Source organism: Coturnix japonica, chromosome 5 (genome assembly GCF_001577835.2).
Source record: "Coturnix japonica isolate 7356 chromosome 5, Coturnix japonica 2.1, whole genome shotgun sequence".
Taxonomy (NCBI): domain Eukaryota; kingdom Metazoa; phylum Chordata; class Aves; order Galliformes; family Phasianidae; genus Coturnix; species Coturnix japonica.
In genome coordinates this window covers 12729336-12744445 of record NC_029520.1, presented here as the reverse complement: position 1 = coordinate 12744445, position 15110 = coordinate 12729336, and the positions used below count along the sequence as shown (strand labels likewise).

The window sequence follows — 15110 nt, the reverse complement described above, 5'->3', positions numbered from 1 at the left end:
TCTCACAGGGAGCGAGGCACCTCATATTTCACTTGCTGTTTGAGAGAAGTATCCTCTGTGAGATGAAGAGAGATTATAAACTGCATTATAATATATTTAGCAGTTTAAAGCAAAGAAAAACAACAGGCATGGAAGAAAAAACAAGAATACCTCTTTTTTCCATTTTAAAACTACAAACAAAATCAGTTTTGACAGAAAAAGATCTACCATGCACGATGACCTGTAAGAAATCAGTTCAGCCCACAAACTGCATTTTTACTTCATTTGGTAAGTTAGTTTTGAAATTTATATTTCAACATGACTTTCTGATACATTGGCACTGATGAGACGCTTCAAATTAACAATTTTGATGCAATCACATTTGTATCAACAGATGTTAAAATTGCTTGCCCCTTGATAGTACTACCTTAAAAATCTGATAGAATTTTGTCTCAATTACTGTAAGTAAGAAACACAAATTCGAAGTAAGATGTGTAACACAGATTTGATGCTTCTCTTCTCACATTTCTGCAACTATTAAGTTAAAACGTCCATGCACACTTATCAGTGAGGTTGACTAGAAATTATTTTTTTAAGGAATCCACACAGGAAGGAATTAATTCTAGAAAATACAGCTACATACATATTTATGCATATATATCAGTATATATGTAATTCTATTTTATGTCTAGGCATGAGACTTACACATATCCAAAGAAATCCTAGAATAAAATCAAAACAAAGCTTGCAAACACATGTCTTCATGACTCACCTCTTGAGGTATATTCCATGCCATATAGACATGGCTCTTAAATTCATCCATCCAGACTTCAGCCACCCTCAGTGCATTTCTCCGAACATGAGCAGTTAGATCTTCTGTGTATGGTTTATGTGCTCTTTCAATGTGAGCAATCCTGGAGCAAGGCAGAACCTCAACACTTCCTCCACATTGCCACACCTAGGAAGAGAAAAAGCAGCTTGGTAGCAAGAGCTCCCCTATACCACTGCTGTCCTTTAGAAAACTCACTGAAATTATTTCATTCCTATGCTTGTCACTGTTACTGGGAATAACAGCTCAGGACTTTCTTGACTATACAGATGTTTTAAGCAGTTGTGGGAGGAGATAATTATCACCACTAATTAACCTTCCAACAGAATTAGCTGTAAGTAGCATCTCATCACAATTTTCTTGGATGAATTAAGTTATCTTCAAGATTATTAATAAAAATATTTATTAAGTATCCATATATAATAGTGTCTGGGTTCATGTTTTAATGCCTTGCAGGCATTTCTCTTAGGTTGTGCACATTCCCTCTCAGTGCTCACGTGTACCATTCAGAATCTGGGGCTAGCCAGCCTTTCATTACAGGGAAACTACACCAGTGAAGTTTTTAAGATCACCAAAGTTTCAGGGTCTGGGAAGATTATAAATATAAACATCAAATAAATATAAACGATCATGTTTTTGTTGTTTGTGGTTTTTTTTTTTTTGAGGAGTATTGCCAAAGACTGCGAAGTCTTATGAAAATGCTCTACAAACAGTTTCAACAAACATTACCCTACAAATGATAAAACACTTGTAATGTAGGTTAATATACCCACTCCAATATGCTTTCCAGTTGTGATCACTATCACAGTTGAACTAATGTACACGAATTATATGTACTGTATTCATTTTGCATCTCCTTTCTGTTCTTTCAGATAAAGTGGAAACAATGTCTGCAGCCTTAACCATCAGTGATGTAGCTGGAATATTTTACAAATATTTTACGCTATGTATCTCATAATATACAAACTTCCTCACAAGATCAAGGCTTAGTGGACACTGCACAGGAAAAATCCTGTATGTACTCAAATCATCTGCTCCTGTTCCTGAACAAGTACATAGCATTCCAGAAACAGGCATGCCCCACTAAGAAGTGACAGTTTGCCTTTACTGCTAGCAGAGATTCCTAAGGCTTGGCGATCTATATCAAGATAGCAAAAATCAAGAATGAAGGCACTCCTCCCCTGTACTGCCCATCCAGGAATATACATTATTCTGCCTGTCTCTCAGTCGCAAGGGATATGAGCGGGCAGATCATGTTCTGGAGCTGTTTTCATACCCATCAGGTGCGTCAGTCCTATAGGCATATGCTTTACTAAGGAGGTGCTTTGTTCAGTCATTCATTTTATATATTTAGACATCTGGCTTGGATACAGCATTTAGGCATTTGGCAGCTCCTGAGACCAGAAAATGTGGCATGGATTCAGAATGCATACAAAGCCTTTTCTGAACTGGTGCCTAATTGCAGTCAGCATATGCTGAGAGAAGAGATAGAGCCTTGGTTCTCAAAGTGCTCTGGAAGACAAGAAATCTCATAGACCTATGGCACAGCCATACCATGGGAACTGAAATGACTGTGATATGCCTGTGTCCAGATCTTGGAAAACTGTAAGAGTAAAAAAATATAAACACTACAAACAACAGAATGAAATTGAGATGTTCATAGATGTTAAAAAAAAGAATTGGACAATTAATTTGGCACAGGAATAAATAGTAATCTGGAAATAGCATTTGTTTTCTTTCTAATTTTCAATCAAAATGGGCAGTCTACTTTAACAAACTTGCAAAAATACTAGTTCTCAAGGAATTAACTCTAACTGGTTCAGCTACATTTCCTAGCAAAGATTAAATGAAAATATCACTAGTCTTCACTCACTCAATGTCTGCTTTCAATGCAAGCCATTTCTCAGTACAACACTGACACACAACTATAAATTTACAGAGTTATTCACTTTACACTGTTTAAAGCAGTTTAACAAAAGACCAGAAAGATGTAAAGATGGTCATAACTTGGTGTACGATGAGGCAATTCACATACTACATGCCCTGCTTTCTCTGACTAGGCTTTGCTCATTGCAAGTAAGGATAGCCTTGCTCCAAATCCAGCATCTTAACAGCAAATCTCTAGTGGGATATTCACAGTTAAACCTAAATGCCATTTCAGCAAAAACTACGTCAAAAATACTGTCCATAAGAAGCTGAAATAGGGTCTGAAAATTTGAAAAGTGCATTCATCTGTGATTTCAGTACCAATTCAGTAATCAGTAGACTCTAATTTGACTTTACAACGAAGCAATAGGTGTTTCCAAAAAAACATCCGGAGATGACCAAGTCTTTCATACAGTTTGTAAATAAGATTTGCCAAGCACCTGAAGAAAATCCAATTAACATAACTTAGTAGCCATCCCTTTGTCTCAAACAATTTCAGCCTTTGTTCTATTCTCAAAGACTAATTGCACTACAAGACCCACAGACTCACTTAAAAATTTGATGCTAAGGAGAAGCTCTCAATACACATGCTGGCTGAGCAGTCTGGTTGCATTAAAGAACTTCAAAAACAAATTGCATTATTTCTGACCAAAAAGCTCCTGCAAACCAAGAAAATGTGATTAACATACACCAAAACTAAACTAGCTGTATATGCTAATAGTTTGTATATATGAAGATGAGTCCAGCAATTAACAATTTTTTATTTTTTTAATAGAGGAATAAATAAGTAACAAATGTGATCTGATAATATGGGAACCATAAATTACAGTGTGGACGGTGTTTGCAGTTTCTCACAGGACTAGGCAAGTAGTGCTGCCCAAGGTGTAGGCTACAATGCCTTATACAATTCTAGGGGAGTGAAAGGAGATGCAGCATTGTATAAAGGAAAAAGCCATCAGAGCAAGTCAGGATTTGTGCTAAAGACAAGCTGTAGTATCTTTCTCTCCCAAACGCTCTCTTTATCACCATACTGTAATGCCATGGGCAAACATTTTTAGTCCAAATTCTTAGTTTCATTGTACTTTGAGAGACCAGCTGCAAAGAAATGTAGGGAGACATCCAAGTGGATTTCCAAATAGCATGATACTCTCCTGGAATCTCAACAGACTTTGGATTTTTCAGTTTTTCAAAGTGTGCACAAGATCTCCAGCCAAGAAACACAGTTTAGCTGGCCCTACTATACTGAATACTAAACACTGTAACAAGCAGGATATATCAGTACTAAACACTATCACAGAAATAACTGACTGCTACAGAAAGTATTAGTTTCTCTTTGATATTCCCCAGTTATATTTGAAATAAGGAAATCTCTTTCACTTAGGCCAAAAACAACACTTCATTCACTCATTCTTCCCTAAGACCAACTGCTCAATTCAATCTGATGATTCCTATCTCCACTCTCCTCCTTTTCTTGTGGCTCCAACACAATGTGAAAGAATATTTTTAATTGAAAAAAAAAACCCAAACATTTTAATATTAAGAAATATATTTTGTTCAAGACAGCTCAAAGCAAAGCCTTTTGTAGTGGTATGATTTCATCTAATGAAATTCTTGTAGACAAGGTTGTTGTTGAAGTTAAGAAATAAGAATGGGAACTGAGGAGTCTATTTCTCACACCTTCACACATTTTTCCTGTGAATTCCACAACTATTTTTCTTTTGCTGCTATTAGTAATCTTTATTCAGGTTTTAAGCATACTGAATAGCACCTTTTCAGTTCCCAGCTCTGTTATTTTATGTGATGCCTATAAATAAAGGTCTAAAATTATTGTAGTTTAGTTTTTATGTATTTATTTATTATTACAAATTAACATCAGTGATTTTAGTAGAAAGTCTAAACATAAAAGAGCTTTTACTACCTTTTGGTTTGTTTTACAATAGGCAATGATTTGAGGTAAAATATTTTGCCTATGAGTGTTATGCCCCTGCAATCAGTGATGTACTTAATGACAAACCCATTCATAAAGAAACAGTTAGGAAGAAGGTTGAGGAATTTCCTAACCTATGATTAAAAAGAAATGTAGCACCTTTTCCTGTTGCCCCAAAGATCATTTACTGTTGGCATCAAGAGATGGAAACTACTGGCATAGTCAGTTTTCAGGCAAATCCCTAAACATACATATACACTTGCCAAAATGATGTATACTTTTATCTTCTTGATACATTAAGTGGCAATCCACATTTCATTCCAGAAAAGCACCAGTTTTCGAACTATACCACGGGGGCTCAGCACTGCCTTAAGGCAAAGTCCTGACCATGTTTTTAAAAAATAACAAACAAAAACAAAGTGCAATGGACTGCATTTCTGTGGGATTGGTCAATATCACTGCTGAAGCTTGCTTTCCCTTTGAGGACTTTCTTAGGTTTCTGCTCCTGTTGGTCTACTTTGCAAAAAAAATTATTAGAAAAAGAACAAACTCCTTTTAAAGAACACTCAAATTCCTTCAGCACGTTTTCAATGTTCACTTCCAAAAGATTGTCTTAGAAATAGCTGTATATTCCCGAATTCCCTAAGAAGGTTCATGTACTTGGAATACCCTCAAGAAGGCCTTAGAGAGTTTCTTACACTTAAAAGGATTCTGTCTTCACTATCAAAGAGCAAAATGCAAGATATGAAGGCACAGTAGCAGTGCCAAGGTGACTTCTAACACTTAGTAACTTGGAAGACTAAAACCAGCAGAGCCTATGACCTGAACTAAACAAGGCAAGTGAGATAGATAAAACAGGAACACTAAAGAATGCAGAGAATCTATTTGAAAAAGGGAGATGGAAATCTACCTTCCTTTTTAAATGCTCAGTTGTTCCAGTGTATGCACAGAATTTGTTCCAGATCTACGCACAGCTTACTATCAATTTATTGACGTCACACATTTACATATGCATTATAATGGTGGCCCTACACCTGTGTAAATTTAGGTGCACCAAGGATAAAGTAGCCCTACAGAGCAAACAAAACACATTCTTTGCATTACAAGGGTCAGGAATGCAGATGAGATGTAAAGCACTGCGAAGAGAAGTGGCTGGTGGCACAGCACATCACCTGTTGAAGGAGTAAGGGACCAAAAGGTGGCACTCCAGTGGGATAGCACAAGTGGGACATTGGCAGAAGCAGAAACACATCAGATCGATCCTTCAAGCATTTTTAAAGACATAAGCACTGTCACAACTCACCCACTTCCACCTATGTAGAGGCAGTAGTGACAGCACTTGCATAACCTGCAGTGCGGACCAGTGGCAGGTGACATCCTTACACATGCATAAAATAAACTGGTCAAATGCTTTTAGAGCAAACTTCATTCATTTCTGCAAAATATTTTACTAGACAAAGAGTCTATATTTCTACTCATTTATGTTTTTAAATTCATATCCTTTTAGTAAATCCTTTTAAATTGCATTTAAACATATTTGAAATTGCATGTTTAATCAAAACAATTGTAATTCTGTAGCAAATTCTTCCCTTGAATATTTAATCTATATTTCACTATAAAATAATATAGCACTTCCTTGTTAATAGTGTTTCTTTTTCTCTCTTTAATCACTGAGTGCTCTTTTCATGTTGTGGAAGCTTAATCTAATAAAAATATAAATCCTACATGATGTTGAGAGTTTATTAGCATGTACTATACTCATTAAATTTACACAGATCATGCAGCTTCTCTAAGAAATGATAGGACTTTGTTTGAAACCATCGTTTCATTTTGACTGCAAACAAAACTTTTTAATAATTAAGTAGTTTGTTGGGATCCCTCAAGAAGCTGAAGCAATTTCTAGCTTCTGTGAGGTTCACAGCAGACAAAATAATTTTAAAAACTCATTATAGATGCCTTGGAGGAGAAGAAAAAGAGTCCATGTGAATTAATTATTACTGTGGAAAAAAAGCACTAATTACCTTTAACAAATATTTTGGGGAACAATTTAATACAGAAAATAGTTGTGAATCTTGTTAATCGTTTACCAGTAGCCAGTAATGAGGTCAGTGCTTTACAGGCAAGTACAAAGAAACTACTTTTTATCCAATACCATGAGCAGGGTCCGTGAACATTTTGGTATCTTAATAGCTAGTTCTCTGACAGCTGGTTGTGGAAAGGATAGGGAGGATGGTCACAAACTACTGAAATCTATATGCATGTTTTCAGTAGCATACAGTGGGTTTTGAACTGAACCCTGTAAGTTTGTTATGAGTTGTTACGTATAACTGGCTGTCTGTCCCTGCAAAGCTAAAAGTTATGCTTGCTGTATGAAATACATTAATCTTTATTTAGGTGCATCTCCATTGAAGTAATATAGTGTTCACTGAACAAATGCAGTAGTTACAATAAGTATTGTTGAATTCAGAGAACATTAACCAAAATCAGCAAAAAAACATGCACAGTTTTGCTTATCCTAATGGGCCCAGACAAGGTGTTCTCACTACAGAAGTCTGCCCTAGCAGGAGAATTGAATGCAGAGTCCTGTCCTGAGTCACATAAACTGAGAATGGGAGGAAAAAATAAAAAAAAAAACACAAAAAAACTGGAATATGGGTGGGCAGTAAGAAAAAGAAAAAACACTGCTTACTCAAGCCAAGTTTCTGTTTTACTCCCAGCTTCTAGATACTGAAAGGGCTGGAGAAGAGAATCATGTCCTTGGCGAACACTCCTGCAGAGCAGAAAATTGGGGTGTAACAATTTCAAGTGACTGCCTTCAGCCAGATCTCAAAACAATACGCAGATTGTTGCACATCACAGACCAAAGAGAAAGATTTTTTTAAACTACTCCTGCTGTTTTACTAAAGCCCTTTGAGGTTTTTCAAGACTTCTCTATCTACCATCATTCAAGCCTCTCATTTTCAGGTAAACATACATTAGTGCACTGACAGCTTTTTTCTACAACCACACTGATAATACAGAAAAACACCCTCCCCACAATGTGAAAGAACTTTTAAAAGAAAATAAGAACACTAACATAACTAGAGCCACTCTCAATTTGTAAAATGTAAATTACCCCCTTCAATCTTTTGAAGTCATCCATAATTGTCTCATAAGCCTCATTTCACATTAATAATGCCTTTACAGAGAAAAGCCTAATTCAAAATGTAACACACGTAAAGATTCTTGCCGGTATTATATTACTAGTAGGTTTCCCCCCCCCTTTCAGTTATTCATTTCATTATATTCTTAGAAATTTTTGTTGTTCTGCAGCAGTTAATTCTGCACTTACGTGCTGTAAAACCTTCACCAGTCATTGTTAAACTACCTATGTTGTGTTGCTGTTTGTTAATTGCAGGAAGCTACACCATGCCTTACTACAGGAGATAAAATCCTTCAGGGGTAAGGCGTAAGGTTCCATTCTATTCTTTTTCAGATTTGTCTATCTCAATAGTAGGCACAGTATGTGACATAAATCACTACATTGTCAAGTTTATGTCAAGAATATGAAGTCAAATAAATCACTTTTCCCCCTAAAAGGTTAAAACAAAGCAAATTGAATGACCAGGTCACCATCGGTCTAGTATTCATGGAGCAACATATCTCACCAACCTTCACTAATGTTTTTGCCTTTCTCAACCCAACCACAGCCGCACTCAGCTTGATCACTCTTCTTGACCTTGCACTCATCCTGAAGACTTGTATTCAGTACCAAAAGACCAAGCTGAAGGTGCTGTGATGTGTAAAGGTGTTCGGCTTTTTCAGCTTCAGTCCAAACACACTAAGTCCTCACTGAATCCATCTTGGTCATCTAACCAGTTATTTTACAGTACAATTCCTTGCCCCTTACACAGATCTTTCTCTGATCTTTATTAGATTACTCACTCAGTCTTGCAAAACTAAGAGCTCTCAATAAAGATTAAATTCCAGGCAGATACCCCCCTCCCCCCCCGCCCCCCAATATCACCTTAAAACATCATCCTCTCAGATTACTCCAAGAAATAATACCAGCTAAATGTTATTTCCTCCATGCAGTGACATAAGGTGAAGAGAGAGATTAAACATCAGGCTACTTTACAATAATGCTCTAATTAAATTGTATCTGACCTGAGTCCACTGATTTATAAGTGCATATTGACTTAGAAATTTTTTACTCCTTTCGATTCCACTGTAAACAACAATTTCCTTTCATAAAACATCCAGATGTCTGTAATAAAGCTCAGCTGATAATGTGCAGCCACACAGGCACAACGACTGGAAAAGCATTTGTGAGAAATCTCCAAGTGCCTCTTCCCCCTTCCTCCAAAGGTAGAACAATGTGACATATTAACTGGTGCTGTATCAATCATTCACTTTCCTGTGGGAGTTGTTAATCCTCTGGGGGACAGGGGGTTATGGGGTAGGAGGGAAGAAAAAGGAAAGACAGGTAAATTGGCAGACAGGTAAAACTGTCTCTATGTACAATTACACATACTGTAGTTGCATGTTACCTGCTGGGGCACTCGTGGGAAATTAAAAAACAGTTATTTTACAGGAGGCTTGGCACAAAGAAACAGAAAAAGCCACCAAAAGTCAGTTCCTGTTGATATCCCAACTGACATCTATGACATCTATCTAGATGTGTAACAGTTCAGAAGCAATTCCTTCTTTTATTCTCAATAGAGGCTGTTTATTTTTCTGATCAAACAACAGCTCTAAAAATAGAGAAATTTAGTCTGTTTCACCTTGGGATTCAGGATGTTAATGTGGTGAGGTCATTTCCAAAACAAAATTAACCCTACCAATGAGAAGCAGCTACTGGTAACACAGAGTGCTAGTCAAGTGTTTCCATTGTATTTGCACTGCCAAGAATTCTCTTTCCCTTGGTGAAAGGGTGGGCTATGAAATGCACTGGCTACTCCCTATTAGTAAAGTTTTGTTCATATTTAGAATCTTTTTCTTGCAGAGTTCAGTCTAATAATGTTCTCTTAATTCACAAAATGGATAAAAATAAAAGAAAGTTTTAACGCAAAGGGAAAGAAAAATCAGAATCATCAAAAGCAATATTTAAGTGTTACCAAAAGGAGCAACTGAGAATACTCTCTGTATTTCTCAGTTCTCTCCCTTCACACATCACCACCCCAACATTACTGAACAGAATCCAACATCAAACACTAAGGGCTTCTTCTGTAAAGTGAAACACTCACCAGTGTAAAGGGCTACAGCCTACTTATTAAAATCAATCTTAAAATATGACTTGAAGACTACAGAAAGTAATGGCAGCTGACAGTGCACAAATGGGGGACATCTGGATTCATTATTCTGAAGGGGGCTGGGGGAAACATCCAGGTGGCTCTGCAGAGTGCCATGGGAGGGTTCTCAGCACGAAGGACGAAATGGATGCTGTTCACACATGACACACCCTGCTGCTCTCCCTCCTTGTAAACACAGCCATATGAAAATTTTCCTAACTTTGTCTGCTCCCTTCCAGTTATTTTTACCTCTTGGCACACCCGCCTCCCAATTTTCCTCACACAACAGTAATGTGAAATAGCATGGCAAAACACGACTTGATTAACATGGAACATATTCCTGCGGTTAAACAAAAAAAGTTGAAATGTGAAGCTTGTGCCTGAACTGGATGCGTTCAGATAGACAGAATACTGTGCAGCCTTTCAGGCAGCTGTGCTGGCACAAGCCAAGCCCGTGCAATCCTCACTGCAACAGGAGGGCGAGGAGAAGGAAGAAATATAAACCATCAGAGCTGCTTAATTCTAATGTGCTGTGAGACTACAGCATGACTTGTGCATTGTCCAAAGGTTTTTCCTCAATGAAAACTGAAATCTATTTACTAGTAATATGTTCACTATCAGTTGTGGTCTATATCAGAAATACTGACAGGTAAAATTGCTGGAAACTTTTAAAGAAAAGAAGGAAAAGTTCAAAATGCTTTCAGATAAATACAGAGATTTGGGAACAAATGCAGGTATCTGCACTTGCTCATTATTATCAAAAAGAACATTTTTACAAGGGCATAGAGATTTCAAGTGAGAAACCATAAGGGTACACAAATACTTTGGAATAGAAATGATTGGACGTGTAAATAAGCAATAGGCTTGTAGGCACAGAAGGGCAGAATGAGCCAACTAGCCAGCAGTCTACCATAATGATCCCAGAAGAGGATGCAGGGGGAATTTCAGAAAGGGAAAACAATTAGATAAATCTAGTTGGAGCTCAATCACCTTGCAGAAAAAAACAAAGAAAGAAGTAGTCACCTTGGGCATTTAGAAAAAAAAAGCAGATTGGGTAATGGTGTGACAGGCTTCTAATCTTGCTCTGCAATAAAGGGACCATATTACACAGCCAATACCCCCAAAGAATACTGAAACATTTTCTAGCCAAAAAACTCATTCCTACTTCTCTGTCCATAAGCCTCTCTCCTTTAGATCTCTACTCACAGAAAAAAACCCATCAGGATCAGCTTCACTTTAGCTCAATAAGCAAACATTTAGACCAACAGCTAATTAAGATGATGTATTTATTACAATGCTATGTTATAACAAATCCAATTTATAAATTATAGTAGAGTGCCGAAATCAGTTTGAACTATAAATGCAATTTTCCATCTAGATCATCTGATGCAGAGTCTTGATATATCTTTCAGAGGGACAAAGACCCATTCCTTTTCCATTAAATAGCTATTACATTCTAACAAAATTTTCTTCTACCCATTTAACAAAGCTATTATATCCCTGTGAATATAAATTCATCTGGAGGCACAAAGTCTTTCTGGCACGCATAATTACTCTAACTCAAAGCCTGAGCTTACATTCCCTTAACTCTGACGATGACTTAGTCTGTGACCTGAGGCAAATCACTGAATATTTGTTCCTAAAAAATGTCTGCCAGAACAGAACATTCGGAAGCTTCATCAGACACAGAGGTTGCTTTAAAAGACAAAACAATTGCTACAGGCTTACTCTTGCTAGGGAATCTACTGCTGGTATCTGTAGAAACTGGGACAGGTCTCTAAGATGCCTACTGAAATCTAGTTCTGAACCACCTAGTGCAGAATCTAACTAAATGCATCAAATTGACTGCAAAGGATTTGTAGAGGCTTTTGTATAGGAGCTTCTATTTGCAAGTAATGCAAGTCCAAACACAGCCCTGAAGGAGAGCCTACGAAAAAGTTATAAATCCCAGCCTTATACCCACAATTTGTTTTTGCTATAAATTGACATTTCTTCTCTTAGAGAAGCAATGTGATTCCATCTCAACTTCCAAATTTAATCTGGTCCCTTAGAAGCAAACTTAAGACCATTTAATTGCAAATGATTACAAATAAACAGTAAATGAATCTTTCAGCAATCTCAGACTAAGAGACTGAGCTGCTCAAAAGGGTGCTGCCAAGTCTCATGTCAAACAGTCTGCCTTTATTTTCTGATGAGTCAAATAAAATGCTCTGCAAGAAAATATCTGCTTAAGAAAATGCCACGTTGCTTCTAAGATTCAAAACACATCGCTGTTTAGAACTAACTTTTCAGCTCAAGGAAATGGAATTGTATTAATATTAGATTATACATGTTTAATGTCTTACAAATACTATGATGATGCCAGACATCATAGACAAGGTAAAAATCTTACAAATTAAAATAATACTCCAAATAACAGATGAATACTTCTGAAAAGAGAAACAAACTCATGAGAATGAAGTGAATAATCCTCCACTCTAACACCTTTTTCTGTCTTGTTACAGCTTACCAGCAAACAATGCTTTAGGTTCAGTTCCCAATATTTGGGATTTTCATATGCTCATGACGTAAAAAACAAAACAAAACAAACAAACAAAAAAAAAACCACAAAAAAAACCTAACTAACTAACTAAACAAACATTTGTTCAGGTGATGAGGCGGCAAAATTTGCTCCTCAGAGAAGATTTTCATAAGTCTCCTCTGCATCAGGATCTGATTCCTGGCCCAATGCAGTGAAAACTCTGCTAGTTCTGCTGAAAACAAACTATTTCAAGACTTCAGAAGATGCGGTTATTTCTCCTATATAATGAAAAGACATCCTAAGTAGGCCGACTGCTTCTCAGAAGCATCTCAGCTAGGCGATTAAATCTTATCTTACTTTGTTGAAGATTCAGCTGCCAAGAAAGTAAATGGAGAATAAGGCTTTGCCTCTGCACACAGGTACAGAGATATTGGCTCCTGCAGTCCTGTAATCACATGATGCTGTATCTGCTAATGTCTGAGTTTGGCTTACAGTAGCTTTATTTCCCCTGGAATGAAATAGTACTATAACAACCTTGTTCAGCTTAACATCCTTGAGGCAAACAGGTAACTCAAATGCTCCTTACTTGTGCTACTGTTTGTTAAATGCTACCTTTCCTCATTCTGAACATATCTTTTCTTACATGCTTATTGCACAGATTTTATCAACGAAGGAATTGCTTTCCAGTACCTAAACACTGCAAAGGGAACAGCCTGTCTGAATTTTGCTAAGAAACTTGGAACATGTGGAAACAAACAAACAAAAAACTAACTCCATCAACTGAGAGAATGTAATACACAACATCCTATTTGTCAGACAGCCTGGACACCAGTCCAGTTTGAGCACACTTGATGTCTGCTTCCCTTCCCCTACATGGTAATGTATAATGCACAGCAGAATACTGGGCAAAGTCTGTTGCTTTTTAAACAAAGAAAATAGTGACCAAAAATGAAGCAGACAGAACAACCCAAGAGCATAATTTTTAAAACAGAAACAATTTTTGCACTAATAATATCTTTGCAACATAGTTTTTGTAGAACTACTGCCTTTATTGATTCATAGCAGGCCCTGCCTCCGAAAGCAACACAGATAATCTAGCGGTAATTACTTGGTGCTGCAGTGACAGAACATCTGGTGTGAAATCTCCTTCTGACCTAACTGAAGGAGATCAAATGGCAGCACTAAGGGTGAGAGCTAGGAATGCAAGTGAATGACACAGCTGCTGACACTGCAGCAGCACATTCAGAGCAGCCATCCATATTTTGTCAGGAAATAGTGTAAGGCCACTGATACATACCTGTGAAGTGCGGGAAGAAGCAGGTGATTGAGGATAGGAGCCTGCTTATAAAGCTTAGCAACAGAAAAAACAATACAGTGATTCACAGAGGTTCTAATATTGCACTATACAGTTATACTCATTGTGGTATTATTTAGGATATGCTGAGAACTGTAAGAAGAGTAGGTAATAACCTACTGAAAAATCTGCTTGGTAATTTGTTTTGATAGAGCCAGGAACGCAGATCCAAGTCAGGATAAAGTTAGATGAGACAGCATACTTTATGCTACCTTGCACATTACAATCTGTTACAGATGAAAGTATTTTATGTAGGTCAGGCTTCGCTAGAGACGGGGAAAAAAAGCCATAAGGAAATCAGAGCTGGGCCTTATTCCAGTGATCCAGTCTACACCAAAGTTTCAAATGTGAAGAGATTTGTGTCTCCCTGGCCTTGTCTACCTAAGCGGTCTTCAAGAACAAGTTCTGCAAGACTAAGTATAGCAGAATGGATAACATATTTTTCACTATGCAGAACCAGATATAACTCCTTACTCTCACATGAAGACTAGTTTTGTCAGTTGAAAAAAGTAAAATCAAAGTGACACTAATTTTCAACTCATTGCAACACTGATCTGCGAAATCAGGTTTCAGGAATAGAATAAGGCTCTTTGGCTCTCACAGCCAAGAGAATGGTGTTATTAAAAGAAGCAGTATTGCATTTCTCTCTCCCTTTCCTTACAACTGTACACTAATGTAACAGAATGTACCTGCCCTTCAGTCTTGCAATATCATTTTATCTCTGACAGATGGTAGTAACAGAATTGCAGAAATCCAAAAGTGAAAATGAGAGGTTTTTTTGGTTGTTTTTCCTCATATTCTCATCGGAAAATTGATTTGTAAAGACAGTTTTTCTTTTTCTTTTTTTTTTACTAATACATAATCATGTGTTTTTATTCTGATAACCAAATGCACAAAATACAATGGTCCACAAGCATTTCAATAGAAGGATTTAGAATATAATTTTTATAACACACGTTGTTCCATTTCTCATTACCACCTATCTGCTAAAAATTTCTTTTGTATCAAAAAAACCCTGAAAGATTCTCAAACAGAACAGCACTGTATTTTTGGAAGGTATTTGGTTGTGAAGAGAGATAAAAGAGGTACACAAATCACAGGAAATACTGCATGCAGTACACAGATGGAAGAGAACATGCACTTATGCAACTTCAGTACTTTATGTATATATGTACTTGAGAACACCTTCAATTCCCCTCCAGAGGGAAGGTAACATAAATGCCTGCATATTTCAGTTATCATCTGTGCAGAATTCTACCATTGTCGGCTGTATGAAAGAATACCCATTTCTGTAATTCTGTCAT

The 15110-nt window shown here is 37.0% G+C and overlaps 1 protein-coding gene across 3 annotated transcripts in view; it reads right to left on the bottom strand.

Moving 5' to 3' along the window:
• The window catches only part of GALNT18 (polypeptide N-acetylgalactosaminyltransferase 18), a 224945-nt gene that overhangs the window by 42889 nt on the left and 166946 nt on the right, over positions 1 to 15110 (bottom strand). For all 3 annotated transcript variants that reach the window (XM_015864042.1, XM_015864041.2, XM_015864044.2), the window contains exon 8: positions 752 to 937. In XM_015864042.1, coding sequence (XP_015719528.1) covers positions 752 to 937 — 186 coding nt within the window. The remainder of the gene's footprint in view (positions 1 to 751; positions 938 to 15110) is intronic.